Consider the following 12,774-nt stretch of genomic DNA (forward strand, 5'->3'; position numbering starts at 1 on the left):
GCTGGAATTGCTTTTTACACCTCAAAGTGGCCAGGCATCTGAAACTGGCCCTGATTATATTCCTCTGTGAAAAATCCTAAAGGTACAAGCAGGTTGAGGCCAGTTAAGTGAACTCTCACCTAGGGCTTCTTGAGAAAGATGTAGCTGTCTATTTGTAATGTTATCATCCTCATTCAAATGAACCCAATCATGGGCTCACTGCAAAGCAATTCACTGCTATCATTAATCTGATTCCCAAGGTGTGGTCCAATTAATCTCCAGGCCTAGTTTATTTCCTTTTGCTGTCTAGTTCAAATATTGTTTGGGTAAATAGGTGCAATAGCTGAAAAGCAGCGTGGCTGAGTGGGAAGACCATGGGCCTGGGAATCAGGGGACCTCGGTTCTAATCCCAGTTCCACCATTTACCTACTCTGTGACCTCGGGCAATTCACTTAATTTCTCTGTGTCTCAGTTTTCTCATCTGCAAAATGGGGATTCAATACCTGTGCTCCCTCCTACTTAGTCTGTGAGCCCCATGTGGGACCTGATTATTTTGTGTCTACCCCAGCTCTTACTATAGGGCTTGTAAGCGCTTAACAAATTCCAGAAAGTAGGAGGGAGAACAGACATTGAATCCCCATTTTACAGATGAGGGAACTGAGGCAAAGAGAAGTTAAGTGAGTCACCCAAGGCCATATAGCAGACAACTGGTAAAGCCAGGTCCTCTGACTCCCAAGCCTGTGTTCTTTCCACTAGGCAACACTGCTTCCCATATGTGCATTTTGTACCTACTTGTTTCTTTTTCACCTCCATCAATCAAAAAGTTGAGGATCATTTTTACAGAACAAAATTGCCCTGATCTTGAGAGAGAAGTTGTGTGGCCTAGTGGATAGAGCACTGGGCCTGGGAGCCAGAAGGACCTGGTTTCTAATCTCAGCTTCTCCAATTGTCTGCTGTGTGACCTTGGGCAAGTCAGTTCACTTCTCTGTGCCTTAGTTACCTCATTTGTAAAATGGGGATTAAGACTGTGAGCCCCATGTGGGACATGGACTGTTTCCAACCTTGATTAGCTTGTATCTACCCCAGGGCATAGTACAGTGCCTGGTACATAGTAAGCACTCAACAAATGGCATAAACAAAAAGAAAGAGCAATGGGCTAGAGTCAGGACCTCTGGGTTCCAGACCCAGCTGCGGACCCTTTGATACTGGTAACCAAGAATTGTGAAATGGGACTATAATCCCAGCCCCCATCTAATCTCATATGGCTGTTGTGAAACCCCTAGGTTCTTGGAGAAAAAAATAGGATATAAATCTAAGGTATCAATCAGTCAATATTTGTTGAGTGCTTACTGTGTGCAGAGCACTGCATTAAATGCTTGGGAGAGTACAATAAAACAATATAAAAGAGTTGGTAGACACGTTCCCTGCCCACAACCAGTTTATAGTCTAGAGGAATCAGTGGTACTATCCTGCTTTTCTGCAGTCTTCTTGCCACTGGTATTATTGTTTTTTTTTAAAAAACTGAGGACTTTCGAGGGAAGTGTCACCAATCCTTAGAACATCCCCAGGTACTTTACATTGTTCATGGATCCTTTTCTGGCTCAGTTGTTAGATGTACAGATACTTATGCAACCAGGCATTCCCCATTAGCTCCCGGTTACACATCAACAGCTATTTCAGCCAAGTTTGACATTTACTTAATCTCCCTATCCACCTGCTTCAGACAGCATCACGAGCATCAGGATAGATCTTTGCTAAGTCTCCCTCTCTTTTCAAACCAAGTCTCGTCATGGAGCTATGCCAACTCCAAAGCAGAACCTGCTTTATAGGACCTTGGCTATTTCTGGGAGGGCAAGGAATTACTGGAGACTTCTAAATTAGTCGGCATTCCACAGAGTGTATCAGTGAACAGTGTCAAGCTACAGCGCAAATAAACTGACTGTGTTTTCAGGCCTTCAGCTTTGTTCCAGGGATAAATACCAGGCAGATGTAAAGGTAGATGCAGAGTACTACCACTGGCAAGTGACTGCTCCTTTTTGTTTCATTTAAATATATAGCACTGCTTGTATTATGAATCAGTGTGTGTATCTTTTATCGTTTAAATGGGTAAATGAACTAAGGGGATCATCAGGACTGTTTCTGGGGCAGGGTGAATGGGACATCCGCCTCAGATCCGAGCTGAATGGCACCCAGGACTCTGCTCCTGACCAGAGCAACATAACTGCTCGCTCTTGGAGAATGAAAGGGGGAGGAACCAAATCTGCCCTAGGAACTAATGTCTTAGGGTCTTGGGCTCAGAGGGGGAGAAGTTTGAAGACTGCAACCCCTCCTCCTCTTTCCAGAACCAAGTTATTATTTGTTATTATTTATTTATGGTAGTTGTTAAGCGCTTACTATGTGCCAGGCACTGTACTAAGCATAGGGGTAGATACAAGATAAACAACTTGGACGCAGTCCATGTTCCACATGGGGCTCACAGCTTTAATCCCATTTTACAGATGAGGAAACTGAGGCACCGAGAAGTGAAGTGACTTGCCCAAGGTCACACTGACAAAAGGAGGGCCCATGCTCTCTGTACTAAGCCATGCTGTTTCTCAGTTCAGAAGAAAAAGCCCCCCAACACTCCCCTTAGGATGACCTTCGATGCCATTTCCTGACAACCACTTTTTCTTCCCTATCCCTTTTTCCTCTATTCTAACTCCGCTTCTCCCCGCTCTCATTCCTTGGGCAGGCTTCCCCGAATCAAGTGTGTCTTACAGAAGAGGGTAGTTTTCTGGCACTTGTGTTGCTCCACAGCAACAAGTAGGAATCCCTGTTCACTGATGAAGACATCATTCTTAACTGAACTCTGAGAACTTACCATGCATCTTCTGAACTGAGGAAAAAAAAGACTAAAGGATTTCCATCTGCTGATTTTTAAACCTTTGACTTCCCGCGGAAATCAGCTCTTCACTTACATTTGCAGACATCGGGGGCTGAGAAAGGTCGTCGGAGATCCCGATAGAAGCCTGGCTTGCACCGCTGGCAGTGCTGCCCTTCAGTGTTGTGTTGGCAGTTGTCACAGACTCCACCGCTGCGATTCCCCGATGCCTGCCATACGTCAATGTCAAAGTGACAGGTATCAGCGTGCCCGTTGCACTTGCATGCTGAGAGAGATCAGAGGAGAGGAAGGTGGCCCATTAAAACTGGTAAGCAAATGGAGACCTCAAGAGAGTAAAAGTCTGCTGTTCTGGCCCCAGAAGGTTTTTAATGTAGAATAACAATAATGTAATTGTGATGCTTATTAAGCCTTGCTATGTGACATGCACTACACTAAGAACTGGGATAGATACAGGATAATTAGACAGTCCTTGTCCCCCAGGGAGTTCACAGTCTAGGAGGATGGAGAACAGGTGTTTAATCCCCATTTTACAGATGAGGAAACTGAGGCATACAGAAGGGGCTTGCCCATACCGTAGGCTAGTGTCAGAGCTGAGATTAGAGCCCATGGCTCCAGGTACCAGGCCTGTCCTTTTCCATTAAGCCATAAAAATCAGAATAATGTAACAGGATAGGCTTTTATTATGGCAATGTCTGCGAGGCCTGGATTTGCCTCTGTAAGCTCCTCTAGACTGCAAACTCACGGTGGGCAGGGAACATGTCTACCAACTCTGCGATGTTGTGATATTGTACTTTCCCAAGCGCTTAGCACAGTCCTCTGAACAGAGTAAGCACTCAATAAATACAATTGATTGATTGACTGAATTTTTTACTGGAGAGGAACTGGATCAACTTCTCTGAGAAGTGTCCAAAAGTGATATTGCCATTCCCAGATCTCCAAACCTAAGTTTGCAACCCGTACTTAATTCGCTCCAGAAGAAGTGTTGCGGCTCTGCCTGGAGGCCCTATTTTCACAGCTGCTGCCTCATGGACCGCAGGGAGAAAAGGGGAACTTCAGCTCAGGCATATCCAAATTATCGTGCATTTTCTTGACAAAGTGATTAGCAGACCATCCACTACTAGGAAGCCTCTCTCTAAGGCCCAGGATCATGGCTGGCCTTTTCAAGCTCTGAAATGACCAACATATTCAAAGAACAATTTATCATTCCTGTAAGGATGTTTCTGAGCCCCAGCTATAAACCAGACTGGAGTGGAAGAGCCCAGTCTCCTTAGAAATCACAAGCTCCAACCAGAAAGTTAGTTGCGTAGGGGTCAAAACGGTGGCAATTTCTCTGGCCTGGCTAGGATTGTGAAACCAAACCAAACTATCAATCAATCGATTGTATTTATTGAGTGCTTCCTCTGTTCACAGCACTGTGCTAAGTGCTTGGGAAAGTACAATATCACAATACTGCAGAGTTGGTAGACACGTTCCCTGCCCACCATGAGCTTACAGTCTAGAGGAGCTTACAGAGGCAAATCCAGGTTCCTAGGACCCGTGGGTAGCTCTAGTAAGAACTAGGCTGAATCCTCTTGCTGCTCAGGTTGGGGAAGGGAAGAGTGGGGAGTAAAGAGGAGGTCCGTGATCCAAACCTCCACCTGATAAGAAGTCATATGCATTGGGCCCACTGAGCTGTCCTGGGGAAGTAATTTTCCCAATCTCCTGCCCTGCTGGGGCTTTGTAAAACCACCCTTCCACCCAACATTTCAAACTCTGGATCAGGAATCATTGCTGAGAAACTGTGCTCTTGAAACTTTCGGAGATTATCAGCGGCTCCAAGTTACACATTCCCTCCGCTCTGTGCATTTAAAAATGCAGTTGGCTGCTGTGGAAAGGTTACTCTATTTGGGAGTTCAAGAGATAATCTTAAACTTTTCCCCTTGAGTAACATAAGAATAAGAAGGCAACTTCCTCCAGGAGTAGAATAGTGTGTACCTTTTCTAATAGGTTGGTATATTTTTAGTGAGACACATGACCTTCTTGTGTACAGGAAGCACATAAAACTTCATTCTCCCTTACTTAGTGGAAAAAAAGCATCTCAAATCTGCCGAGGCTACGGCCTCTGCTTTGAAGTGGGGGTTGGGAGGGAAGACAGAGGGCAGGGATGTCTGATCTATCCCAGGGTCTGTCTGGCTCCAGCCACCCCTGACCACAGATGGTGCTTCTTGAAGTAGATGTGGTGAGTAGCTAATCTAGCACCCGGATAGCCCTTTTCATGTCCTTTAAAGGAGTGAGTAGTTGGGCTCCTCGGGGCCCAAGGGCACACTGGTACCACGGCCCTGCCTGATTCTAGGACAACCGGGACTGGAGGATTATCCAGCCGAGGTCTGCTCACTTTCTGTTCCGAGGACTCAGATAGTTTGCTGCTGGGCCAGCAGTTTCCCTTGAGGACAGGTAGCATGCCTTCTGCCTTTTTTGTACTCCTCTGCAGTCTCCCAAACAGTCAATACAGTGCTCTGCACATGGTAGATGCTCCATAAATACTCTTGGTTGAGGTATTTTGGATCTGCTGAGAGTATGGGGCCACCAGCCCTAGTGGCTGCCTCTCTGGGAATACTGATGGGAGTGGAAATTTGCTTCTCCCCTTGAAACAGTTCCTAGCAGGTGTAGGAGCAGCAAGGCTGTACTTCATGATCATCATCATCATCAATCGTATTTATTGAGTGCTTACTGTGTGCAGAGCACTGTACTAAGCGCTTGGGAAGTACAAGTTGGCAACATATAGAGACAGTCCCTACCCAACAGTGGGCTCACAGTCTAAAAGGGGGAGACAGAGAACAAAACCAAACATACTAACAAAATAAAATAAATAGAATAGATATGTACAAGTAAAATAAATAGAGTAACAAATATGTACAAACATATATACATATATACAGGTGCAGTGGGGAAGGGAAGGAGGTAAAATGGGGGGGGGGGATGGAGAGGGGGACGAGGGGGAGTCTTACTTCATCAGGAAGGGTTTAGCGGTGCCCTAAAACTGCAAGTATAATGATTGTGGCATTTATTAAATGCTTACTATGTGCCAGGCACTGTTCTAAGCTCTGGAGTAGATAGGAGCTAATCGGGTTGGACACGGTCCATGTCCCACATAGGGATGACAGTCTTAATCCCCATTTTACAGCTGAGGTATCTAAGGCCCAGAGAAGTGAAGTGACTTGCCCAAGGTCACACAGCTGACAAGTGGTGAAGCTGGGATTAGAACCCTGGTTCCAGGCCCGTGCTCTAGCCATGTTGCTTCTCTAACCAAAAGTCTTATTATAACCATGCTTGTTCAGATATAAAAATACACTTTCAGTCTCCTGAAATATGGATTTCAGTAAAACACTGAAAACTGAGTTGTTTATTTTATGCCCAAATTATGCCCTCTGGGAAAGAGCAACTACCAGGCTATGAATATTTTATAACTAGAAGATAAATGTGCCTGTTTGCATAAACAACACTCTTCAAGTCTATAGAAAACACAATTGTTTTGAAGAAATATGCCTTTTAAGTAGAGCCTGTGATTAACTAAAAGGGTGGTGAGCTTTTCCCTAGGACTAGGAAGAAAGGAACAGATACCACAGTACAAACATCATTTACTCTGCAAGTATTTTTTTATGGTATTTGTTAAGTGCTTACTATATGTCAGGCATTGTACTAAATGCTGGGGTAGATACAAGACTATCAGTTTGGCTACAGTCTCTGTCCCCACATATGGTTCAAAGTCTTAATCCCCATATTATAGATGAGGTAACTGAAGCACAGAGAAGTTAAGTGACCTATCCAAGTCATACAGCCGACAAGTGGTAGAGACAGGATTAGAATCCAGGACTGCTGACTCTCAGGCCTGTGCTTTTCGCATTAGGCCATGCTGTTTCTATTTTGTACTTAGGGAAATCATTCAAATATCTTTTTAATATTCAACAGAATTATTATTATGATTATTATTCAAATGGACTTTTTTGTTCCATAATTTTCTAGAATCACTTCTCCACAAGGTCAGTGACAGACTAATGGCCCATATACCCAGAGACCAATCTGCTTATAGATACTCAGACAGGTTTCCTCTTTGCTGCAAATTCAGTTTTCCAGGGACATTCTAGGAACCAACATTGATCAATATTAATTTAGGAATTTGACATTCTGATCAGATCACACAACGCAGGGGTCCAGGTTCTGGTCATGGTGCAGAATAAATAGTTTCTTCTTTTGAAGACAAATTTCAATGTCACAGCCCTGGCAAACTGCCCATTTTCTATATTCAAGGAATTTTTACTATATGCTATAAATCTGTGGTATCTATTAACCTGACCTTGGTGAACAAAAGAGAAAAAGAAATCCCCAAGGACTTTAACATTTAAAAATGCAGTTAGACTACTTTGATTTTGCCCCCACCTGCTGCTTTCAGGAAACATAAGGTTGGCCTGACCCATAAAATGAATTTCTGCCTTAAATCTCAATCATTTTGATGTTTTAATTCAGGCATGCTTACCCACAAATGGCCAATTCACTCACTAACCCAGTTGGGAATTCTCACAGAATACCAAAACTTCAGTAGGAAGTCCAAGAAAACAGGAGAAGCAGCATGGCCTAGTGGAGAGAGCCTGGGCCCTGAAGTAGAAGGACCTGGGTTCTAATCTTGTCTATGCCAAATGCTTGCTGTGTGATCTTGGGCTAGTCACTTAACTTCTCTATGCCTCAGTGTCCTCAACCCTAAAATAGGGATACCTGTTCTCCCTCCTACTCAGACTGTTTGCCCCAGGCGGAACAGGGACTATGTCCAACCTAATTAACTTGGACAAGCACAGAGAACAGGGTTTAACACATAGTAAGTGCTTAACAAATAATTTTAAAAAAACCTCGCAAAGCAGAGCAGCCATTTCAGCCCAAATGCCAGGGCTTGGCCACTATTTAGCCAGTGGCTGTACAAGTACTTTTAAGGTCAGTGAGAACCTCGGGTGGCCAGTAACATAAAAAGGCCAGGGGAGTACACCTGTGAAAATTGGACTTGCAGCTGCAAGGAGTCAGAGCAAGCAAAATGGTTTGCTCAGATGCTCTTTCTACCTTTCTCCCTCACTGCCTGCTCCCAGTTTGGCTCCAGGCTCACAGCTGCCACTTACAGCTGGCACTGGTGAGATGTATTTCGCGGTGGCGATCTGGCGAGAGACAAATGGTGGTGGGTCCCAGACTGGGGATCTGGGAGCTTGGGATCCCAAGTGACGCAAAAGAAAGATGCCTCCAGTTCTCAGTCAGGGTGGTGACTTCCACCACGTACCCTCGGGTGACTCGTCTGTGTGATCGGCCTGCTTTAGAGAACCGCCTTCTCAAAGAGCGGTGCCCGGGTCCCTTGAAGAGGCCAAGCAAACAGATAACATTCTTGGTAATGCCGACAGGCTAGCAGCTTGCAAACAGAGTCTGCTTCTTCCTTTTGAGGGCATGGCGTTTACAGCGACGTGGGCCTTGCCTGCTCAGGTACCCTGGCCTGTCATTCAGGCTCTTGGGAATCTAGGACCGAGTTACAAGAGAGGAATCTCCTCTGCTCAGAAGGTTTCGGTACTTACTACGGCACTCATTTGGAGCTCCAGTCTTGCCATTTGCAGCTTCCCAAGGCCGGTCATTGTATAGTGGAGCACAGTACTGGCAGTGGGAGCCTGCTGTATTGTGTTTACACATACATCTCCCGTGGACCTAGAAACAAAGACAAAACAGTCACATTCCCCAAATGATGCCTCATCCTTATCGCTTGGGTTTAGCCACAAAATGCTTATTTACTGTGGACACAGATATGCAATCATACAAATTAGATCATATGCTCAGTTAGTCTTGTGATTTTTTTCAAAGATTTTCTAGGCACCAATTCAGAAGCACATTCTCCGAGCTGTTGGCTAGGTAACCAACCCCCAGTATTATAGTCATTGGCGTAGGTTAAACACTTTTCCTACCAATGTATGGTGATCAATCATAGTACCGGTGGGGGAGGAGAGGGTAAAGGGAAGGGGAGAGGGCTGGGGTAAATCAGTTAGAGATGAGTAAAGAAAATGATAAATACCACCATTATAAGTATTAAGCACTTACTATGTGTCAAGCTATAATAACAATGGCATTTATTAAGTGCTTCCTATGTACAAAGCACTGTTCTAAGCACTGGAGAGATTACAAGGTGATCAGGTTGTCTCATGGAGGGCTCACAGTTTTAATCTCTATTTTACAGATGAGGTAACTGAGGCACAGAGAAGTTAAGTGACTTGCCTAAAGTCAAACAGCTGACAATTGGCAGAGCCGGAATTTGAACCCATGACCTCTGACTCCAAAGCCTGTGCTCTTTCCACTGAGCCACGCTGCTTCACTGTATGTTCTAAGCTATGTTCTAAATAGTGGGTAGATACAAGTAGATACAAGTTAATTAGGTTGGACACAGTCCCTATCCCATATGGGGCTCACAGACTAAGGAGGACGGACAACAGACATTGACTCCTCATTTTTACAGATCAGGAACCTGAGGCACAGTTAGGTAATTTGCCCAAGGTCACACAGCAGACAAGAGATAGAGCCAGCATTAGAAACCAGGTTCTCTGACTCCTAGATACATGCTCTTTCCATAAGGATAAAGAAACTCCAAACTTTCTGGATCCTTTTTTTTCCTTTCTAAAAGGAATACATTTTTTTCTACCTCCCAATCCTGAACTTCCAAACGGCAACAGATGGTAGTTCTCTAACACTACGTTTCCCATGAGTCACTGTTCATGGGACTGATCGACTTCAATCTATCAAATCAACTGTCCAAACAGTAGTATTTCTTGAATACTTACTGTGGGCAGAGCACTGTACTAGGCACCTGGGATTGTACAATAGAGCTAGTAGGTAGATCAAACATCATTAGGCTCTTTCTGTGATTCAAACTTCCCTTCCATGGGTCCTTAGGAGATACCCACTGAGTTAAAGCCAGAACCTGGGCTAAATATAAAATACAGCAGCAAAACTGAACTGGATCTGAGGGAGACTTTGCTAGGAATCTTTACAGAGTCCCCTTAGCATTTAGCTAACAAAATGTCTGCCTGAAGTTCTCCTAGACTCAACTCTCTCAGGAGAACTTCCTTTCTCCTCTGTGCCTCCCTAATAAGTGAGGCATGTGAAGTCTAGTTCAAAGTATGCTCCTGGAAGCCTTACTGGGGCAATTAATATTTAATGACTATGTACAGTTGTTGCAGGTGAAGTTTTGTTTCTGTTTTCTCCAGAGGGGTAAGATGGAGGCTCTTCCGAGCTACTCCCAATTGTAGCCATCCCTCTAGCCTTCATGGTCCTGTCTGGGGAATGACAAGGAATAAGAGCCGTAGGGTGGCTACACAGAACTCAGGGAATTCGGAGCCAATTGCCAAAACTCATTAGCCTCCTCACAAGCGGTTAGCACCAAAGGTTCAACCATTAAGTGGCTTATTTTCTTCAGCCTCGGGACTGCCTGTCTTGGATGTAAGTTCTCACTAGGCACATTTTCTTCCAAGGACTTCTATTTATTGCTAGCTCTCTTGTAACTGGCTCAAGTGTGAGAGGCCCATTGGATTGTGACAGTTCAGCCCACATCTCTTTCTAAGCCCTCCCCTCACAGGTCCAGACAAGACCCAAACACTTAAGTATCTGTACCTTTCAGCGGCTAAAGTGCTCTGCAAAGCCGAACACAGACTACAGTCTCTAGTGCCCCTTAAGGGCAAAGCACTGTTCAATCCAGCTCTTGAATATTTGCTCTCTCACATCTTCTGGCCATGGATAGATAACCACAATAGTGCTTTGATCCAGCTGCTTGCACTGAACCTGTTTTTATTCTGCTTCCCTCTCGTCACTAAGGGGGACGAAATCTGTCTTATCAAAGAACTTCTGCACGGTGAGGGTCCTCGAGCAAAGCCACATGCATCTCTTTTTCGACTAGAATTGTTTCTGTCCGCTCCTTCTAAGACAAAGGAAGCTGGGGCAGGAACGGGTTGATGGGGAAAGTTTCCCAAGGAATAAATTGCCGGGCACGGTCACACGATATTTACATGACCACAGTGTAGTAGGGAAATAGGAGAGGAAAGGGGATTATGAATCACCAGAGTGTAAATCTTCCAACAGTGTGCGCTTGGTCTAACAGTGGTACAGTAAAGGTTCTTCGGATAAATCACTCCCACTTCCAACTCTGCTCAGCGGGACCCCAGAAAAAGAAGTCACAGAAGTGGGGTTTGTGGGATGAAGAAGAGAATAAAATTGGCTATCCATCACCAGTTTAGGGGCAGTAGAAGGTTCATCTCAAGCCCTGCAATTGGTGGTCATGGAGAGCTACCTCACACTGTTTCTCTAAGCATCCTTTGGTGCCAGTGTCAGGGCCAGAATACTGGGTTGGATAAACTACTGCTCTGATGCAATATGGCTTGGCATATGCTCTTAGAACTTCGTTTTTATGCCTTTTTATATTTGAGCTTTGCCTGTTTGTTCCTGCCGACTCAGAGGCTAGTCCTGGGCCAAGAATCTAAGGAAGTCTTCAAGGGGCCAGTCATTTTGAGTAACCTCATCAAACATTCACACATGTCACGAGATGTCAGGGACAATTCAGGCTCCCCCGACCAGCATGAGCACCTCAAAGCATTCTCTTGATCTGAGGATTTAGAGGTACCTCCCAGGGTCTGAATGATGCCAGCCCAGCAAATTTTTTTGCCTACAGAAAAATTCAAGGAGCCATCATTTTGACAATGTACCAAATATAACTGTAAATCATTATCCAGGCTATTTCAAACTAGAGATCCCTCTTCAGCGATCCGATTGTTGTTGTTCAAGCATGAAAGATCACCCACTATTTGATTCTTGTGAAAAATGTGCAAGCGAAACCAGGTCATAGCTGAAAAAAGAGACCTCAATAACAAGGGACCTTGAAAATATTTTAAACACAGTCCTTGTTTGGCCCCAAACACCACCCAGGGAAAGGCAATTGGGTTATGCTACTGAGACTGTGTATTATTGAGCTAGTGTTGCTCAGGATCCAAAATGCTTTAGGCACCATTTGGCTGGCTGTATAATGCAGAATTTGAGGTTCCTTTATGGATAACACAAACATTTTTAGACATTTCTAAGTCCTCTAAACCATCTGAATGTCAAATTGAGAGCTCTCTCTTCTATTTTTTGCCCTTGCATTTTCATTCATTCATTCATTCAATCATATTTATTGAGCGCTTACTGTGTGCAGAGCACTGTACTAAGCGCTTGGCAAGTACAAGTTGGCAACATACAGAGACGGTCCCTACCCAACAACAGGCTCACAGTCTAGAAGGGGGAGACAGGCAGCAAAACAAAACATGTGGACAGGTGTCAAGTCATCAGAATAAGCAGAAGTAAAGCTAGATGCACATCATTAACAAAGTAAATAGAATAGTAAATATGTACAAGTAAAATAAATAGAGTAAGAAATCTGTACAAACATATATACAGGTGCTGTGGGGAGGGGAAGGAGGTAAGGTGGGGGGGATGGGGAGGGGGAGAGGAAGGAGGGGGCTCAGTCTGGGAAGGCCTCCTGGAGGTGGTAGGCTCTCAGTAGGGCTTTGAAGGGAGGAAGAGAGCTGGCTTGGTGGATGTGCGGAGGGAGGGCATTCTAGGCCAGTGGGAGGACGTGGGCCGGGGGTCGATGGCGGGACAGGCGAGAACGAGGCACAGTAAGGAGGTTAGCGGTGGCAGAGGAGCGGAGGGTGTGGGCTGGGCTGTAGAAGGAAAGAAGGGAGGTGAGGTAGGAGGGGGCGAGGTGATGGACAGCCTTGAAGCCGAGAGTGAGGAGTTTTTGCCTGATGCGTAAGTTGACTGGTAGCCACTGGAGATTTTTGAGGAGGGGCGTAACATGCCCAGAGCACTTCTGCACAAAGATGATCCGGGCAGCAGCA

The 12,774-nt window shown here is 45.0% G+C and overlaps 1 protein-coding gene across 3 annotated transcripts in view; it reads right to left on the bottom strand.

Moving 5' to 3' along the window:
• The window catches only part of NTN4 (netrin 4), a 121,912-nt gene that overhangs the window by 36,892 nt on the left and 72,246 nt on the right, over nt 1–12,774 (bottom strand). For all 3 annotated transcript variants that reach the window (XM_038756358.1, XM_038756357.1, XM_038756356.1), the window contains exons 4-5: nt 8,443–8,569; nt 2,937–3,125 (exon numbers count right to left, since the gene is read on the bottom strand). In XM_038756358.1, coding sequence (XP_038612286.1) covers nt 2,937–3,125; nt 8,443–8,569 — 316 coding nt within the window. The remainder of the gene's footprint in view (nt 1–2,936; nt 3,126–8,442; nt 8,570–12,774) is intronic.

This window comes from Tachyglossus aculeatus, chromosome 14, assembly GCF_015852505.1.
Source record: "Tachyglossus aculeatus isolate mTacAcu1 chromosome 14, mTacAcu1.pri, whole genome shotgun sequence".
NCBI lineage: Eukaryota > Metazoa > Chordata > Mammalia > Monotremata > Tachyglossidae > Tachyglossus > Tachyglossus aculeatus.